At 41.8% G+C, this 18,433-nt stretch overlaps 1 protein-coding gene across 3 annotated transcripts in view; it reads right to left on the reverse strand.

Moving 5' to 3' along the window:
- Window positions 1–1,172: 1,172 nt before the first annotated feature.
- LOC140389753 (endothelin-converting enzyme 2-like) overlaps window positions 1,173–18,433 on the reverse strand; it is a 312,668-nt gene continuing 295,407 nt past the window's right edge. For all 3 annotated transcript variants that reach the window (XM_072474236.1, XM_072474235.1, XM_072474233.1), the window contains exons 11-19: window positions 15,344–15,454; window positions 13,494–13,592; window positions 9,452–9,529; window positions 7,358–7,461; window positions 6,401–6,511; window positions 6,226–6,293; window positions 5,281–5,471; window positions 3,999–4,094; window positions 1,173–1,526 (exon numbers count right to left, since the gene is read on the reverse strand). In XM_072474236.1, the coding sequence (XP_072330337.1) occupies window positions 1,350–1,526; window positions 3,999–4,094; window positions 5,281–5,471; window positions 6,226–6,293; window positions 6,401–6,511; window positions 7,358–7,461; window positions 9,452–9,529; window positions 13,494–13,592; window positions 15,344–15,454 (1,035 nt within the window). In that variant the 3' untranslated portion in view covers window positions 1,173–1,349. The remainder of the gene's footprint in view (window positions 1,527–3,998; window positions 4,095–5,280; window positions 5,472–6,225; window positions 6,294–6,400; window positions 6,512–7,357; window positions 7,462–9,451; window positions 9,530–13,493; window positions 13,593–15,343; window positions 15,455–18,433) is intronic.

Here is an 18,433-nt window from a genome sequence, read left to right on the forward strand (position 1 = left end):
GCGAGACCCCCCTCGACTGTAGGGTGAATAACAGTGGCATCAGGGAGATTAGGCATTAATTGCCCACTTAACAGACTTTATTGGGTGGAGGTGGGAAGACAGCCACCCTCCTGGATGATTAAATGTCCCCTGCCCCCAAACCCACCAAAGGGGGGGGGGGGGGGGGGGTATCAAGTTCCACACGTGGTGCAGCTTGTGTTTTATTGGCAGCTCTAGGTAGCAAAGCAGAGTCATATTCATATTTTCCAAAGTCTTTAAATCTTTCCACTTTGTTTGGTCTCCATGCGTATTGTTATTCTAATACCAATCACTCTCCATTGCAGCCTTGTGGCCTTTCTAATCTTTCTTTTTCATAGGATTCTTCAAAGGCTCGGTTATTTTGGTTGCCTTTAAATGTTTTCGGGTTCAGTACTCAGTTTTAAAACATGAGACTATTATTTCGCAAAGGCTAGCAAGATGCTTTAGCTATTTGTGATTATTAATTCATTTGCTTATGGCAATGATGTTCAGTTTGTAACTAACATTTCTTCACTTTGATATGAAGTGTGCCTCAGCCTTTCAGAGTTATTTTTTACGCTGTTCTATCGCAGCCTGACTTTGGAGCACACAAGCACAAAGATCTGCAACCCGCCCACCTACAACATTATCACAGTGATGCAAACTACCAGTGTAGCTTGGTCTCCCCGCTTGCTGTGTTACACTGTTAGCAAGGCTGATATAATACAGACAAACTACCTAAGCTTTTCTACTGCAAATAAAATATCACAATGGGCTAAGATGGTTATTCAGTTTCAGAATATTTGCCATAATGCCAAATTTACAAAGGCAAAATACCATTTATTTGAAAGTTATTTTGGGCAGTTTAATTTTTGCATGGCACTGTACAAATAGGCTGAAGACGTATAACGCAGAACATATCAAAATTCACCCCTAAGTGTGCCAATCATCAAGTTAAAATTTCCAGTTGATGGTACAAGAAAAGCACAGCATAAAGCTGTTTTGTAATGATATGAATGCTGTTAAGATGTGTGGGAAACAAGCATGACTCTACAACCCATACGTTGGATCATATACATCTTGGAGCACACAACAAAATATTTCACCCTTATCTCCTCCCAGAACGAAGCTATACCATTGTTTTGTGCGCCACAGGATAGTGAAACACGCAGACATTTAATATGTATTTTTAACATTTAATAATCTTTTAACATTTGTGGTACAAAAAAGTGCATGATATAATGTATGTTTTCTTTTATTATACTTTCCTCTTCGGGCAGTGTTTCAGTATAGCTTTTCAACTTTCTGTGAAAACTTTCCAGTGTAAAGTTCCATCATTAGGACATTCACAACTACCACACCTCACATTGTTTTCCAGGATTCATCGGAGCCCCCGTTGGACAACTGAAATGTTCGGCAAAGTCTTTGGAATTTGATAATGTTCCAATGACCCGAAATTTGGCTGGGCTGTGGGGGTCTGTAATAAGGCCTTCATGTGCACTCTCTGGTGTACGCACTGAGCACCATACCTGTTAGGGTAACAAATTAAACCTATCAATCAGTGTTACATATCGATCATCTAAAAAATCACAAAGGCAAACAAAATAATACAAGTAGCATTATATTATATTACAAATCGATTAACATTGATCATTTAAAACAATTTCACAACAGAAATATTCCAATAGTCCATTCATGTTAGTTACTATCATATTTGCCTTTAAATTACACTATGAACGTGATTGCGATATAAAGACTCGGGTATATTTCTGTGTTTGCTAATTGCTTTTAAACATAGTTTATATTTCTTACTTTACTTTGGACAATATTAAGTATGCTTCAGTTTATCATTTAGATAAAGATTTGCTTCTGTTTTTAATAATGATATTAAATGTAGTAGCAATATAGCTAGAGACGTCAAAACTTTCCCAAATTTTTCTCCCTTTCCAACTGATCCCTACTACTCCGATCAGGATAGTTGACAGACAATTGAATTCATTATTTCGAGAGCATAATTGTAAAGTAATGTTATTTTTAAACAAGAGGGCGGGATTTAACAGAGAAGTTTCTGAGGGCTGGATAATCCCACCCAAAGTATCATTTGTGGCGGGTTTTACAGGGAGTTCCTATCTAAACACACTTAGTCACATTTTTGGGTCCTGGGAAATTTCTCACCGGTTTAGCACACACTTAGGATGCAATTGAATGGCCACGTTGTGCCTGAAAAGCAGTGTCACGCTGGCTGATAGAAGCCTGGAGACCCCGATCCCGGGATCTACCTGGCTCGCAATGCCTCCCGCGATCTAATGTGGGCGGGTTCACTTTTTGGCAAATCTGCATATTAGAGCAAGAAAGCTAGTCTCATTATAATATGCAGTTTCCCGAGGCATCTAAGGCGTTGGGATCTATCCCCTTCGCCTTGGTGACCTCGGGCAAGTGCTGTTAAGTGCTGGTCTCCAGTACTTGGGCAGAACGGTAGCACAGTGGTTAGCACAATTGCTTCACAGCTCCAGGGTCCCAGGTTCGATTCCCGGCTTGGGTCACTGTCTGTGCGGAGTCTGCCCGTTCTCCCCATGTCTGCGTGGGTTTCCTCCGGGTGCTCCACTTTCCTCCCACAGTCCAAAGATGTGCAGGTTAGCTGGATTGGCCGTGCTAAATTGCCCTTAGTGTCCAAAAAAGTTAAGTGGGGTTACTGGGATAGGGTGGAGGCGTGGGCTTGAGTAGGGTGCTCTTTCCAAGGGCTGGTGCAGCCTCGATGGGCTGAATGGCCTCCTTCTGCACTGTAAATTCTATGATGTACAAACGGGGGCTAGATGGAACGGAACGCCACTCATGAAGGTAGGGGCCCAAGGCATTGGAGGCCCCAGGCGCATGCCATTTGGGCAGGCTGATACTCTGGCTCTGTTGGTGACATATGAAACCGTAGCAGTGCCACCTGGGCTTGAGAAAATGACATCCCGATCTCTCGCTACTCTGAGGAGTTCTGGCGGGCAGAGCTCCTCAGTGCAGAAAGCGAGGCTATGTGCACCCTTGGCCATGCATTCCGTACTGAACCCCCTATCTAACCAGAGTGACTTTTGATAGCTTTGTGTTTCTTGGGAGCCAAACTCGGTGATCAGGCTGCCATTTTGAAAGGGTGCCCGGATTTCTAAGTGAGGCTGACACCTTCCACCCATGGGCAATGTCATCCCCCCATCACACATGGGCACTACCTCACACACTCCCAAGTGAGTGTCCTCCGCTATGGGGTCCCTGGTGACACTCTCTTCAGGCCCCTTCACACCCCCTTACAGGACCCCACTCTTCCAGGACCCCCACCTGTCACCCCCTCAACCTCCTTGAGGCCCCTACCTACCTGTGCTGTGCTACCCCACCCTTCAGATCCCCCTTCCACCTCCCTTTCATGGGCAAGGCCCTCTCCTCAGACCCTGACCCTTGGCAGTGCTAGTGTGTCATCAAAGCCCCCTTGCACTGCCACTCTGGCAGTGCTACTGCCAGCTTGGCAGTGCCAAGGTACCTGTGTTCCAGGGGACCACCCTGCATTATCCCTGACTACCCAAGGGTCTCCGATGGCCTGGAGATCCCCCAGGTGACGTTCCACCAGGTCCACATTTGTGTGGACCAGTATTGAATGGGGCCCCACTGCAGTCTTCCTGGGAGGCCGGTAGATCCTTGAGGCTGGTAGATACCGGGTTAGCTCACCTAAGGCACGCATCGTCTGGTCACACCCATTTTGGGCAGGGCTCTGATTCCAACACCTCCCAAGATCTGGGTAGATCTCACGAGGCGTAAAGGCCGCCAGGAAGGTCATGGGATGCCACTCCCTGGATCTACTGGCCGCACCACGCACTCACATGAGCGCAATGTGGTCGGTGGTTTGCACCCAGGGTTTCAAACAAGATACTTGAAATGGCTTTTTAAGGCATTCACAAAGAAGACTGGAATATGGAAAATAAAGTGAATCAAAATCTTATAATTTATTGACTTTTCACAATTCTTACTTGTGCAAACCCTACAAAAAAGAGCTGGTGGTTGGACAAGTCAACAGCAGGCAATATTTTTTCTTCTCCGTTCTGTTTCACCCATGTTTTGTAGGCCTGAAATTTGAATGGAACAGAGGTAAGCTTACAGGAAATTTACAAATTTGTCCACAACAGAGAATATGGACATCTCCAGGCATGTATGTATTTAAGAAATAAAAGCTGGATCCACACTAGATTTATTATCCTCTATTTAAAAATGCACATTCAAGACATCTGCTTTCTTTACTGCCAATTTTCTCCCATCTCTCTTTATTGTTTAAAATCCTTGGCTGTCTCCAAGCTCTGTTCCAATCTTGTCCAAACTCCCTATACGAATCCCTTCAGTCTGGCTTCGACTCTATTCAGAAGTCTATATGTACCAAGTTGTGCTCGTCATTCTACAACATGGATGGAGGTTGTCAATCGGCCACTGCCGTCATATCACGTGACTTGAACATTTCCACCTGTGCTATGATGATATCATCGGCATCAAGTTGCAAAACAGGGTTCATATCAGTGATGGATTTTTATTTATAAAGATTCGGTTTCACCAATCAGGATATGTGATTGACATGTCTGGTTGTAGAATCCTCAATATTTCAGTCCAGATATCGTGACAGAGATGGGCAAAAGAAATGCAATAAATTCACATTAAAGTCTCGCCCATAACCTGAAATATTATCCTGGATACTTGGGAAGGCACAGCTACCAACAGACCATGAAGTCATCATGCCTATCAGGTCAGTGTGAATTAATCGGAGGCTGCAAAGTTAGATCTCACTGCTGAACCATCTGGTATATGAGAAGGTTTAACTATCCACCATATTTGGTTTTCAATACAACATATGTGGCATCCAGGATTGAACTCCACTTCCAGCAACACACTCGTCAACACTTAAGACTAACCTATTAACTCAACATCATCATCCTTCTTGTAGGAGAAAGCACTGGGACATAAACACCGAGAAAGATGGTTGCTCGTTACAGCTCCCACAACTCTCCCAGACTGGGGGTGAATATTAGGTGTGCAGTAGAATTTACAGTTGATATCGCCCCAAAATAATTTCTTGCGTAGCTGCTCGCTTTGTAAGATCAATTTCACCATGTTTACTGTTCAGGGTACACTTAATTTCATTCTCCCAAATATTTATGCCTTCAAACTTCTCTTTAAAGAATTGCAATTAACACCTACCTCACTATTCATTTAAACGGTCTGTCTCCTTTCATAATGAATGTCTTTTGAAAAAATTGATCAACCTACATGATAGGCAGCTTTGAGGCCACCATTGTCTGCAATGTTTTCGCCCAATGTCTGTTTTCCGTTGATGTGCTCTCCATTTACCGTATACTGGTTGTACTGGTTGACCATACACTCAGTTTTATTCTTAAAAGTTTCAACTGAAGAATTTTGCCACCATGGTTGTAAATTACCATCTTTGTCATATTCTCTGCCTGCACAAGAGAAGTTAAGAACATAAGAAATATGAGTAGGAGTAGGCCATTCAGCCCTTCAAGCCTACTCCACCAATCAGTGTGATCATGGCTGTTCTCCTATTTCAACAGCATACTTTTGTACTATCCCTGTTGTTATATACAAAACATTAACAACATAGCACAATCATTGCAACAAGATGCTCACAGTTCTGTTATTTTACATGGCAAGAAATTGGGACAGAAATAATTCCTGTCAGATTTTGCTCTTTGCTCACTAGATGTGAAGAATTTTCTTCCACCCACATCCCTCTAGCCCGACATTACATTTGTAATGATCTCTGTTGGGATCCCCAGCTTCCCTGTCAATTAAACCTCTCATACAGTAAATGACAAGGGCGTGTGCACAAAGAGGATTGCCATTCAAGATTGACTCCTGACCCCACTAAAGCTGCATCAATTGCTAATTCATTCTAGATAGATCAATGCCATATGAATAAGGGACCCACCTACAAGAAAGGTTTTGTTATACAAATCTTCAGTGAGCTTGGCTTGTGCCATCCACAATGGAGAGGCACTGTACCACCTCAATATTATGATGGGTCATAGTGCCGGTAGTGGCATGGATTTCCACCCCATATACTTAAATAATTCCACTCTTGGAATTTGGGATTGGGTTATGGCAAGGCCAGATGGGCACCACAAGTTCATGCTTGCAGGTTTCTGGTAGTGCCATTATGCTGCTGGAATTTCTGGGCTTGTATCTATTGTGTACCTTGGTCATCAAAAGCATGTGTTAATTCATGACCCATCACCACTCCAATGCCTCCAAAGTTCAAAGATCTATTATTAAAAATAAAATACATATTGGTTATTTGACCTGATCTTTATGTGATCGACATTTAATGAAAATATCAAGGCAGAGAAAAATACAAGGGGAAAATACTTACTTTGGACTGCTTCTGGCATAGAATGGTGCTTGCAAAATACCAGCAGGAAAGACTATCTCATTTTTTGTTGGCAGGTAATATGCATTTACTGTAGGAGGCGTCATGCTCCATCTATAGTCAGAAGACAAGTACAGGAACCACTGTGAATCCCTGTTTTATTGTACCATACCAGTCACGTTCATAGAAAAAAGCACTTTATTTGCATATTGCTTTATTCCATCTTTCAGAGATGAACCAATTGTTCTAGCGAACTAATTATATTGTGCAGCGATCAAACTCTGACAAATTAAAAAATATATTTCCAGCTCATATATTTATTTAAATTTTAATGCTGAACTTAAAACAGTACTGATGTCATGTCAGTAAAAGGTTCACAGAAAATATACTCAATATTTAAATTGCTTCAATAAACATGAGCACTGCTTAACCCTCTGACTTATACCTTACACCTTGCAAAATGTGCATGTGAGTGTAGTTTTGATGAAACTATGCTCCATGCCCCAGGAGTGCATACTGAAAACTTAGATGTGCAGGGTCGGTGGGCCCTACAGTAATTTCTGGCCATTAAAACATACAGAAAATTCTGCTGAGTCCACTGATCTCCAGAGCTCCACAATGCCCCTAACATCTGAATTTGCCAAATCTATTCCTGTATTCTTCATAGGTAAACAGCATATTGAATTGCCTCAGCAACTTTGAAAATCTTCAATTCTATGAGAACATTTTCTGCAGACAATATTACAAGTATTACAAAATATTCTAAATATCGCATTCTCTTGTTTATCCAAGTGCTATCCAAGCAATCTGGTTAATTAAAACACCATTTAAAGAAAAAGTTTACCAGCAGAAAGGAATCTCGTTACTAATAGCATTCCTTACATGTTATTTTTATCCCATTTTTATACTTAAGAAAATGGTGTGGCTTTGTAAGGTGAACAGAAATTTCAGAACACCTACTGGTCACGGTTCGGTGGCTTCCGAAGCTGGTCAGCCATAATCTTGGCCGAAAAGTTGTAGAAATTCAACATATTTTGAAAGAACAAGTCCTCTGATACTTCATACTGGTGCAGTAATGGAAAGATGCAAATTATTGGAAGATGATCAACAAATTTGAAGAGCGATGCATATTTAATTTAAATGGAACAAACCTCCATTTGCAATTGCCTGAATATCATTGACAATTCCTAAGTAGTAGGGCAGATAATGTTGCCCTGAGTGGAGCAGCTATGACTGCTGCTCCCCAGGGGTTGCATACCTTCAGCCCAATGTGCTGTTCTCACCCATAATGAGAAATTCAAATATTTTTGTTGCACTTTGGGGTTCTATGGTGGTTGGGGCTAGAACGTTGGGCACTAGCAGACAGTGAAATACTGCCATTTGAGAAAAATACAGTTAAGGATGTACATCTCCTTTCAGGAGTTTGACACTGATGGCTGTGTGATAATTGACTGTACGCAATGCTCAACGCATAAAATCCTTTGTTTCATTGGGCGGCACGGTAGCACAGTGGTTAGTATTGTTGCTTCACGTCTCCAGGGTCCCAGGTTCGACTCCCGGCTTGGGTCACTGACTGTGTGGAGTCTGCACATTCTCCCCGTGTCTGCGTGGATTTCTTCCGGGTGCTCCGGTTTCCTCCCACAAGTCCCGAAAGACGCGCTGTTAGGTAATCTGGACATTCTGAATTCTCACCCTGTACCCAAACAGGCGCCGAATGTGGCTACTATGGGCTTTTCACAGTAATTTCATTGCAGTGTTAATGTAAGCCTACTTGTGACAATAAAGATTATTATATTATTATAGACATAGTAAAGAAAAGTTCTCTTATAATAAAGGAAAGGCTACAGGTCTAAAATTGTATTATGCTTAATGAAGTCCTCCCCTACCAGCCCCTGTCCTGCATGGCCACTCGGCTGCACTAAGTTCTTGGTGGATCGTGGTACTGGGATGCTGAAACAAAGGATTTCATGGGTTGAGCTTTGCATACAGTTAATGTACAGTGTATCAACATCTTATGGTGGAAAAAATTGTTTGCATGTTGCCGCTTCAGCAGGCCTTGCCAGTAGCAGTCCATGGCACTGTCTGCCCCAGGGAATTGACATAAGTCTGTGCAGTGCTGCTAGAAAAACAAATTTCTCCCCCATAATTTTCCTTAAGTACTTTGTATGGCCTCAGTCGGGCAGTAAGCTTTAGGCCTTCACGCTAAATAAGAAGTGATCTTAGTACTGAAGCAGTGTGTACCTTTAGATAGGCAGTAAATCTTGGAGCACAATGAACATTGCAATGTGCCTGAAATTTGAAACAAGGCACACAGAAACAAAGGGACTACTTCTGAGACATGAAATAGTGTTTCTCACTTTGTAGTGATTTGTACTTATAAAGCTTGGCTTACCTGTGGCAAGCAGATGATAATTTTTTTTAAATATTAAAGCTATTTACAAGAATATCAGCACAGCGCAATTCTGAACCTGCCAACAAGATACTTATGTATCAATTCACACGTAGGTTAGCTTAATATGCATAAATGCGAACTGATATTCTATATCATGCCAACAAAACTGAGTGGAAACAATCGCATGTATATCAATTTCTGACAGTCTTTATAATTGTACATTTAGACAGTTGTAATTTTAATTATCAAGTCATGGTGGTGGAAACATGCAATAAATGTCATTTTCGAGAGATGTTTTTGTCCTTGGCTTGTGTGACCACTTGCATTTTCAAAATGTAATAGGTTATGAACCAAAGTTCAAGGTAGCAAGCAGTTTTCGATACAAAGAGCATGACTGCCATCTAACTAATTACAGGTCTCACAGAAACATTACTTGGGTTCCAACCTTTCACCATTGGTCAACGACCATTTTGGTTAGTGAGATTAAATTAATTATTCCTAAGGGCCAACGGGCTGAATAAATGCTGCATTATTTTCATAGAAATCTTTTGTGGATAGATTCAAATGATTTGGAGCCAGACTGGTGCAAAGCAAAATAACGAATACCAACAATAAAATAAATTGGTTCAATATCTCAATTCAGTTAGGATATATTCACTCACGCCATCATAAACTTCATCCAGCTCCTTTGTGTCTAAAATGAAATCTGGAAAACCTATCATGTCATAGATGGCATCAGCCTAACGTGGAAGAAAAAATAAACAAAATAAATAAGTATTTGATGTATATTGAAGTAACAATGTAATACATGTTGCAAACAAGTTCCAAAATGCAGGAAATTATAGAGTTTGCACTGTTCACCATTACGAATAGAATGGCTTCTGTTCCACCTGTGTTAAAATGCTTCTACCACAGGAGTATCCAGCCCATGGTCATTTTCGTGGAGTCTTTTCTGCAGTGGGAACTAAAGATGCCAGCAAGACAAGCTCCTCAGGGATTGGGGTGCATTTTTTAAAGGGTGCCCGGATCTCAACTGGGTCCCCCATTCCCCCCTCACCCAAACATCGCAGCCCCCGCAGACATGTGCAACACCCCAATCCTTCAACCCCGGAGGGACAACCTCCTCCCCATCACTAAATGTCCACGTCACTCCCCCACAACATGCAAGCATGAGGGTGACCCGGCCTCACGCCCGTCGGCACATCGCACACCCCCCCCGAAACCTGGCCAAGTGGGTATGGGGTCGCTGAGGGCACCCCCCTTCTTTTAGGCCCCACCCCTCCCCAGGCACCAGTTGCAGTTTCCCCTTCATGTCTTCCCATTAGCCCCCCTTCACCACCCAACCCTTCATATACCCCTTCAGGTCACCCGCTTCATTCCCCCCTTTCATGGCCACGACTCCGTTCAGGCCCCACCCCTTGACAGTGCCCCTGGTACCCAGGAAATGCTAGCCTGGCACTACCAGGGTGCGGCGGGCATCCTGGGGCCTCCCCAGCCACTTGGGGGCTCCAATGGCCTCCCAGCAACCCCCCCACCCCCCGCGTGATCATCTTGTCTGGTTTCCGTTTTTGGGAACCAATACTGATTTGCACCAGCCTCACGCTGCGCCGGTGGGGCCGGTGAATCTTGGAAGCCGGGAGACTCCAGCCTCAAACGGACTGAGCATATTTAAATGAGTTTAAATATTTATTTAAATATGCCAGTCTGGTTCTTGCCCAGCAATCACGTTGGGTGCTGCGGGTCGGGAGCTTTGCAATCCATTCAGTGCCCGGCGGGAACCCCGATTACGGGTTCTACCGCTATACTCCAGGAATAGAGGAAGGTGCGCATGGTGCAGCACAGCTGGAAAATTGCCACAATGTTTTGGATCTAGATGATCCTTCTACTGAACTGCTTTATTATTTAGAAAACAGCTAAACAAGTGCTGCGGGGAATGTGAGACTCAAGCAAAAGCAATTTGGTGTACCTGATGGCTAAAAGTGATTTACTGTTGTACACTGGCACATAAAGCTAGAGGATATGATAGTGATAGGGTGGGATGAAACAGTCAACTTCTAGAAGTTTACAAAAAAACTAACAGGGCATGATTGTTCCTGTGAATTTTTAAGGATAGAGTCCCAAAAGGTCTATATTTTGGAGCATTCCTTGAATAGTTCCCACTATTCCAATATAACTATTCCAATACAATAGTTCAAGGCTGCATGTATTATGGCTAATTATGTGAGCCATTTTTAATTGCGTTTACCGTCAAAAAGTTATTTCCTGCAAAATTAATTTGAAATCGTACAAGCGTTCACTGAATAATGACCAACTAATTTGTTTAAAGTAACAGCGCTGGATTCTCTGTTTCAGCGGCTAAGTGCCGGCTCAAACGGAGAACTCGCGGGAGGTATACAATGAGAAAATCAGCGCTGACCCCTCACCGATTTGGAGTCGGAGTCGATTCTCCGCCTGATCACCGATTACAATATCAGCATCGGCCAGCGGAGAATCAGCATCAGGGTTGGGCATAATTAAAGTGAGGAAATACTGACTTTAAATATCTTTTAAAGCACCTGACCGAAGCAAATGTTTACCCTCTTAGCAGTAATATTAATCTTCTAATTCTAATGTATGTTTACAGAAATCGAGCTGTGCAACAAACTATGATAAATAGAAAATTCTGAAGCAAATTACAATTGCTACTAGTCTGTTCCCGAATAAAATTTAAAATGAATTTGAATTTTAGAGTCTGATCAGGTTTCATCAATTCTGTCTCTCAGAAATGCTGATAGAAATAAGGGATTTTGGGGCCAGTGCGATTGGTTTGCAGATATCACCAGCACGTAATGCATGGAAGCAGCCACCGGCACAAGAATGTCATCAAATGTTCATAAGTGTCTAGTCCAATGAAAGTAACAATTTGTATTTATTATGCACCCTTCAACATAGTAAAACATCCCAAGGCACTTCACGGGAGTGCTATCAAACAAACTTCATCATCAAGACATGTGTTTTTAGGGTCTGTACAAAAGCTTGGTCATGAGGTAGGCTTTAAGGAGCATCTTGCAGGAGAAAAGATAGGTTGAAGGGTGGAGAGGTTTAGGGTGGGAATTTCAGAACATTGGCATAGCCCTCGATGGTGGAGTGATTAAAATTGTGGAGGAGCAATCGGAGGAGTGGCTGTTTGTAGAGATGGAAGAGATCACAGAGATCGGGAGGGAGGAGATCAAGCAAGGGTTTTAAAACAAAGGTAACAAATTTAAAATCAGTGTTGCTTATGCGGGAGCCAATGAGTCAGTGAACAAAGAAGTAATGGGTGAAAGGACATGGTAAAAAGAGTTTTGGATGACCTCAAGTTTACGAAGGTCAGAAAATGGGAGACCTGCCAGGAGTGCATTGGCATAGCCAGGTTTCGAGATAATAAAAGCTTGGATGAGAGTTTCAGCAGCAGATGCAATGAGGCACGGGCAGAATCAAGCAATGTTAGGGCTGTGGAGGTAAGTGGTCTTAGTAATGGAGTGGAAATATAATTGGATGTTCACTTTGGGGCCAAATACAACATCAAGGTTGACAGCGGTGTGGTTCAGCTTCAGTCAGTCGTCAGGAAGGATGGATTCGGCAGCTAGGGAATGTTGTTTGTGTTGGGGGCCTAAGACAATGACTTTGGTCTTCCCAATATTTAGTATGAGGACATTTCTAGATGTCAGACAAGCTGTGTGACATGTTGGAGATAGTGAAACAGATGAGAGAGATGGTGTTGAGGTGGAGCTCAGTGTCATCACTGTACATATGAAATCTGACACCATTTTCATTTGATGTCACCAACTGGTGGATGGGATACAGGAGGAGTCCATGGACAGATCCTTGGAGAACATTTGAGGTACCAGTCGCAGGAAGAGAGGCCGTTTTTGGTGATCCCCGGCTATGATGCATAGACAAGAACGGAAACTAAGAGTGCAGCTGAATGGCAGTGCAGAAGGATGATGCAGTTCACCATGTTAAAAGCTGCAGACAGGTCAAGAAAGATAAGATGTGGAGATGCCGGCGTTGGACTGGGGTGAGCACAGTAAGAAGTCTTACAACACCAGGTTAAAGTTCAACATGTTTGTTTCAAACACTAGCTTTCGGAGCACAGCTCCTTCCTCAGGTGAATGAAGAAAGATAAGGAGATAGTTTGCCGCTTTCAACTAAAAAACTGCAGAACAAAGAAAACTACCATTTATTCTTTATTGAAAAAAGAGTGGACAGTTGGTAAGGTTCTATTAATACAAAATAATGAGGGGGATAGATAGAGTGGACGTTCAGAGACTATTTCCTCGGGTGGATGTAGCTGTTACAAGGGGGCATAACTATAAGATTCAGGGTGGGAGATATAGGAGGGATGTCCGAGGTAGGTTCTTTACTCAGAGAGTGGTTAGGATGTTAGCAGGAATGGACTGCCTGCTGTGATAGTGGAGTCGGACACTTTAGGAACTTTCAAGCGGTTATTGGATAGGCACATGGAGCACACCAGAATGACAGGGAGTGGGATAGCTTGATCTTGGTTTCGGACAATGGTCGGCACAACATCGAGGGCCCAAGGGCCTGTTCTGTGCTGTACTGTTCTATATGAGGGATATAACAGGCTAACATTTTTGTAGGTTTTCAATTCCAACATACTGGCCCCATATTTCAAAGTGTTTGTATTCTGTAGGAAAGCTGGATAATTTAAGAAACATTAACCTTTTCCTTGGCAGCTTGTCGGGTCTTTTCATCCATCCACATAAGCTTTTCCAACCCATCTTTAAATGCTGCTCGAATTTCATTAATCATTTCTTCTGCCTGGATATCAAAACAAGGAGACAATTACTCAAACTTATACAACAGTCTAAATAATGGAACGGCTACAGAACAGGAGACAATTTGCCCAGTCATATCCATGCTGGCTCTCTGAAAAATCCACTCAGCCAGTCCCATTTCCCTGCTCTTTCTCCATAGCCCTCTTCAGTCTTTGTGTTTGTTCACAGGATGTGAGTGTCGCTGTCTAGGCCAGCATTTATTGCCCATCCCTAATTGCCGTTGAGAAGGTGGTGGTGAGCCACCTTCTTGAACTGCTGCAGTCCATGTGGAGCAGGTACACCCATGATGCTGTTAGGGAGGAAATTCCAGGATTTTGACCCAGTGACAGTCAAGGAACGGTGATATAGGGCGCGATTCAGTGGACTTAAAACTAAGTTGGGTGCGTTTGGCGGGGTGATTCTCGGAGGCGATAGTGCCAAGAATCGGCCAGCTATTCAATGGCACTTTGCCACCGGGTTTTTTTTGGCCTGGCACTTAAGAGTGATTTCCATCTGGCAAGCTGATCTCGTCAACAGGAACGGCTGTTTGCGGATCGGGCGAAATTTTGATCAGCAGCCCTTTGCGCACCCCCCCCCCCCCCCAATCTTGTCAAGGCCCCTGGGAACCCTCCTCTGATTGGCAAGGCCCATCCCTCCTGTGCCCAACCCCTGATAGTGCCAACCTGGTACCGCTGGTCTGGAACGCTGGGTGTGTCTTTGTCACCCTGGCATTGTCAGGCTGGCAGTGTCTGGGTGCCCAGCTGGAGTGCCAGGATACCACCCTGCCCTGTCCCCGACCGACTAATGCCCTGTGAGTCCAAAATAAAACAACTGCTCATTATTACGCTATACTTAGCTAATTTTGTATCCAAGTTGCCATTGTCCCTTTTGTTCCAAAGGCTTGATGCTAATCCTGTTATGCTACTCTCATCAACCCTCTCTTTACCTCATCAAAATACAGTCCTCTGGCAGCAATCCTGTACCTGAGGAGGATTGGACCATTATGACCAGTGGCTCCCCAATTTTATTCCTTACTTCCCTCAGTGTCCTTGAACAGCCAAGTTCAGCTGATACTGAGACTGAAAATCGAGATGACTTGGGCTAAAGCTGTAAGTGTAAATAGTACAGAGCTATTTATGTTGAACCTAAGTCTGTCCGTTTGAAGTTTCTACAACAATGTAAATCCAACTAAATGCTGTTCTAATTGGCATAAATATTGAGCAAATTGTCCACCACAAATCCTTAACACCTTTTGGTCCATGTTGGATGCAAGATCCACAGCTGCAGTGTGCTCATCAACCTTGTTAACTAAACACTATGCTTTGCCTTAACTGGGTAACAGTAGAATTATATATATTGAGGTTTTCATATTGAGTTTTGAATCATTTGATTTCCTGGAATTTGATTCCCTTTGATGAAGATACAGATCTGGATCCAGATCCTAGAACTATTTAAAGGATCCATGGGTCTTTTTTTAAGAATGTTGTGTGTTGTTTTATTTAGTGTTATTGATTGTTTTAGAAAGCCTCACAGTTATGGGACCAAAGATCAGCTGGAAGTGTACAAATGTTAAAATGGAGTTTAATTTGAGTTAACACAGTGTGGCAAAAGTATGCACGCTACTCAGTACTCTTTTCACGTGTTCTTGAATGTTAATGGGTAAATTGCTGTTTGCGTTATGTAATAAAATCGTAAATTTGTTTACAAAGAATGTTTAACGAGTGTTATTTAGGTTTGAAACATAAGAATACTTACGATCATTTTGCTGTCTTTGTCAAATGTAACTTTTACAAACAAAGCTCCCAAGGCAAATCCAAGTGTATCATCTGTGTTTCCAATGCAAGTCTGCCATCGAGGAGTGCACGACTGTAAGAGATCAGGTTTTAGTAATGATTGTGTTTCCTTAATGCATTTATTGAACCTAGCCTGTAATGTGTGTGGTGTTATATTATATTTGAACTGATTCTTACAAAAGTACAATTGTGCCATGTAGAATAAAACAGTGCTAATATCTTCTGATGATATTAAGATCGGTCTTTCCTTTTGGACCAATTTACTAACACATTTACTAAATATTTTGTGGTTCTCAAGTAACCCTATAAAACTCTTCATTGTGTTGTTGGTCAGCTGTCACATAACATATGAGCAGATATCCTGTGGAAGATGATCCTATACACTCATTTGAGTTTTTTAAAAAATCATCACATTCAAAACTGCTTTGAGCTTATATTTAATTTTTCACTAAAGTGAGTAAAAACAAGAATCCGAGTTCCCTTAAGCAAATAAGTTGCCAGCAATGGCATCAAAGTCCCTTCAGTATGTTCAAGAGGTCACCAGAGGGAATTTTCTCATAAAACGGCCTCTTATGGATTAGCCCTGAGCAGTTTAAAATTTAAGCAGAAAACTGCAGAGAAACACAAATAACAGATATCTTTGTTTGTAATCACTTGGGAGCTTTGTTTAGGATTCATTTCAATTCTGATTAATTAAGCTATTTCTCTGCATTCTATTGTAAAACAATGAAGGTCACTTAGCCTCTAAAACGAAATCAAGTGAATTTTCACTAGATGTATGGTGACATTTTAAACATGCGCCATATTGATAGTTAACGTTCAATGAAACTGATGACCATGAAACAGGGCATGAAAAGTTGTTATAAGCCTCCTGGTTTAAAACTGAACTTTGGATGGGTTTCTGCTCATAACATACTATTCTGAAATATTGTGGCTCCAGTTGTTTCTATGCACATCAGACAAGTGTTTCATAATCCAAAAACATCTTCTATATCAGACATAACATGAAATGCAATACATTATCTCTAGAGAACTTGTAAACTCTACAACCAGCAGACAAAACAAGGCAACTAATGGGAATATTTTACATCTAAGAACAAAGGAAAAGTAATAATATGGCACACTTTATAGCTTACTTCTCCAAACAGTTTTTGCTTGTGAAATAACTTAATTTACAATAGATTGTTTTGAATAGTTTTAAGTTTCAATGGTTATTCTAATGAACATGTCATTTTTTTAGTTGCATAAATAAACAAATGTTCAATTTAATAATGGACCCCACAGCCCATTTCCTGTAGTATGTGGGTGGTCTATCACATCCTTCCACATTTTTGCATTGCAAATTCTGGTAAATTCGGAGTATTATCCTGGAAGATTTTGCACAAAGTGCTCGTTGTGGTAATGTTCAACAAATGGTAACTTTCCAATAATTTTTTGAAAGCTTAAGTTTGAACAATTACCAACACCAGTTAGTGGCCCCATATGTGAAACTGCATTCAACTGAATCAAACTGAATCACAACACATTTCAAAAACAACAATAAATTTGTAAATTAATGCTTTGTAATTTTGATGCAGAATAAATGTTAATTTATGGGGATGATGTGCGTAAGCCACAAGTAGATACAGTAACCAAAACGTAATGTCTTATGGCATACGGAATTAAGATGTATTCTCTGAATATCTGGCATTATTTTAGCCATAAAAATGGCAGTCATTCTGCAATATCCTGTTTAGAATGGTATGATTGCAAAGGACGTTGTTGCTTAACAATATCAACAACCTGAACTTATGAAGTAACAGATCCAAAGAATAGTTATACTGGACTTGAAACGTTGACTCGGTTTCTCTCTCCACAGATGCTGCCAGACGTGTGATTTTTTCCAGCACTTTCTGTTATTGTTTCAGATCTCCAGCATCCACAGTATTTTGCTTGTATATGTCTTTAAGATAATAAGTCATCACAGGAATGTTGTAATGGCTGGTCTTCTCCAGTTCATGTCCGAGATGTCTGGTTGGGGACGTATAGTATTGGGGTTGAAAGGTTTCTATAATTGAACAGTCAGAACCCACAGTATAGGTTCATATTTGGAAATCAGTCACATGTATAAGCTATCTGCGACTGTTAAAAATATAACTGTAGGGACAGCACGGTGGCGCAGTGGTTAGCATTGCTGCATCACCGCGACGAGGTCCCAGGTTCGATCCCGGCTCTGGGTCACTGTCTGTGTGGAGATTGCACATTCTCCCCATGTTTGCGTGGGTTTCACCCCCACAATCCAAAAGAAGTGCAGGGTAGGTGGATTGGTCACGCTAAATTGCCCCTTAATTGGAAAAATGAATTGGGTACTCTAAATTTATAATCAAAAAAAAATAACTGTAAAAATATATTAAAATACAAATGTATCTCACGTGAATCACCATCTTCAGTAAAAAAACATCAAGAAGAAAAGCCTTTAACAGATACATCACAATGTATGTCTAGTGGAAATATTCTATGTCTAGTGGAAATATTCTAAAGGTGGGAAGTGTCGCGGCGGGACAGAAAATTTGACAGACCAACAAAAGGTCTGTTGACTTCAGGCGTGACCAAAAAATCTTGGCCAAAGTATTTAAAAAGTATGAATTTGTGTATTTCAGTCAAGTTTCACTTGAAGTCCCAAGTACAGCAAATGAAAATCAAGTCAGATTATTTTGCTTGCGGTAGGATAAGAATATCAGAAATAAGTAAAATGACATCATTTTCTTAATGATGCTAACTATGCTGTGATGGGTGTGTGGCTTACTTTGCTGAATTCATACAATTTACCTTGGACGAGCAATTTTTACCTGCAACAGCTGGTCGCCAGAGGTTTATAACTTGAGGGGCGCCATTCCACACTAAGCATGGCTGACCAGGAATGTCTTCCACTCTTACCGTATTGGAAGGATTTCTCAGCTTGATACTTAACTTGTTGGTCGTGTTATGAATGCACCTTCCTTGGCCATCAAGTCCCAGGATGGGACTCAAATCCAAAGCTTCTGGCTCAGAGGTAGGGATGCTACCCACTGCG

This window comes from Scyliorhinus torazame, chromosome 14, assembly GCF_047496885.1.
Source record: "Scyliorhinus torazame isolate Kashiwa2021f chromosome 14, sScyTor2.1, whole genome shotgun sequence".
Lineage (NCBI taxonomy): Eukaryota > Metazoa > Chordata > Chondrichthyes > Carcharhiniformes > Scyliorhinidae > Scyliorhinus > Scyliorhinus torazame.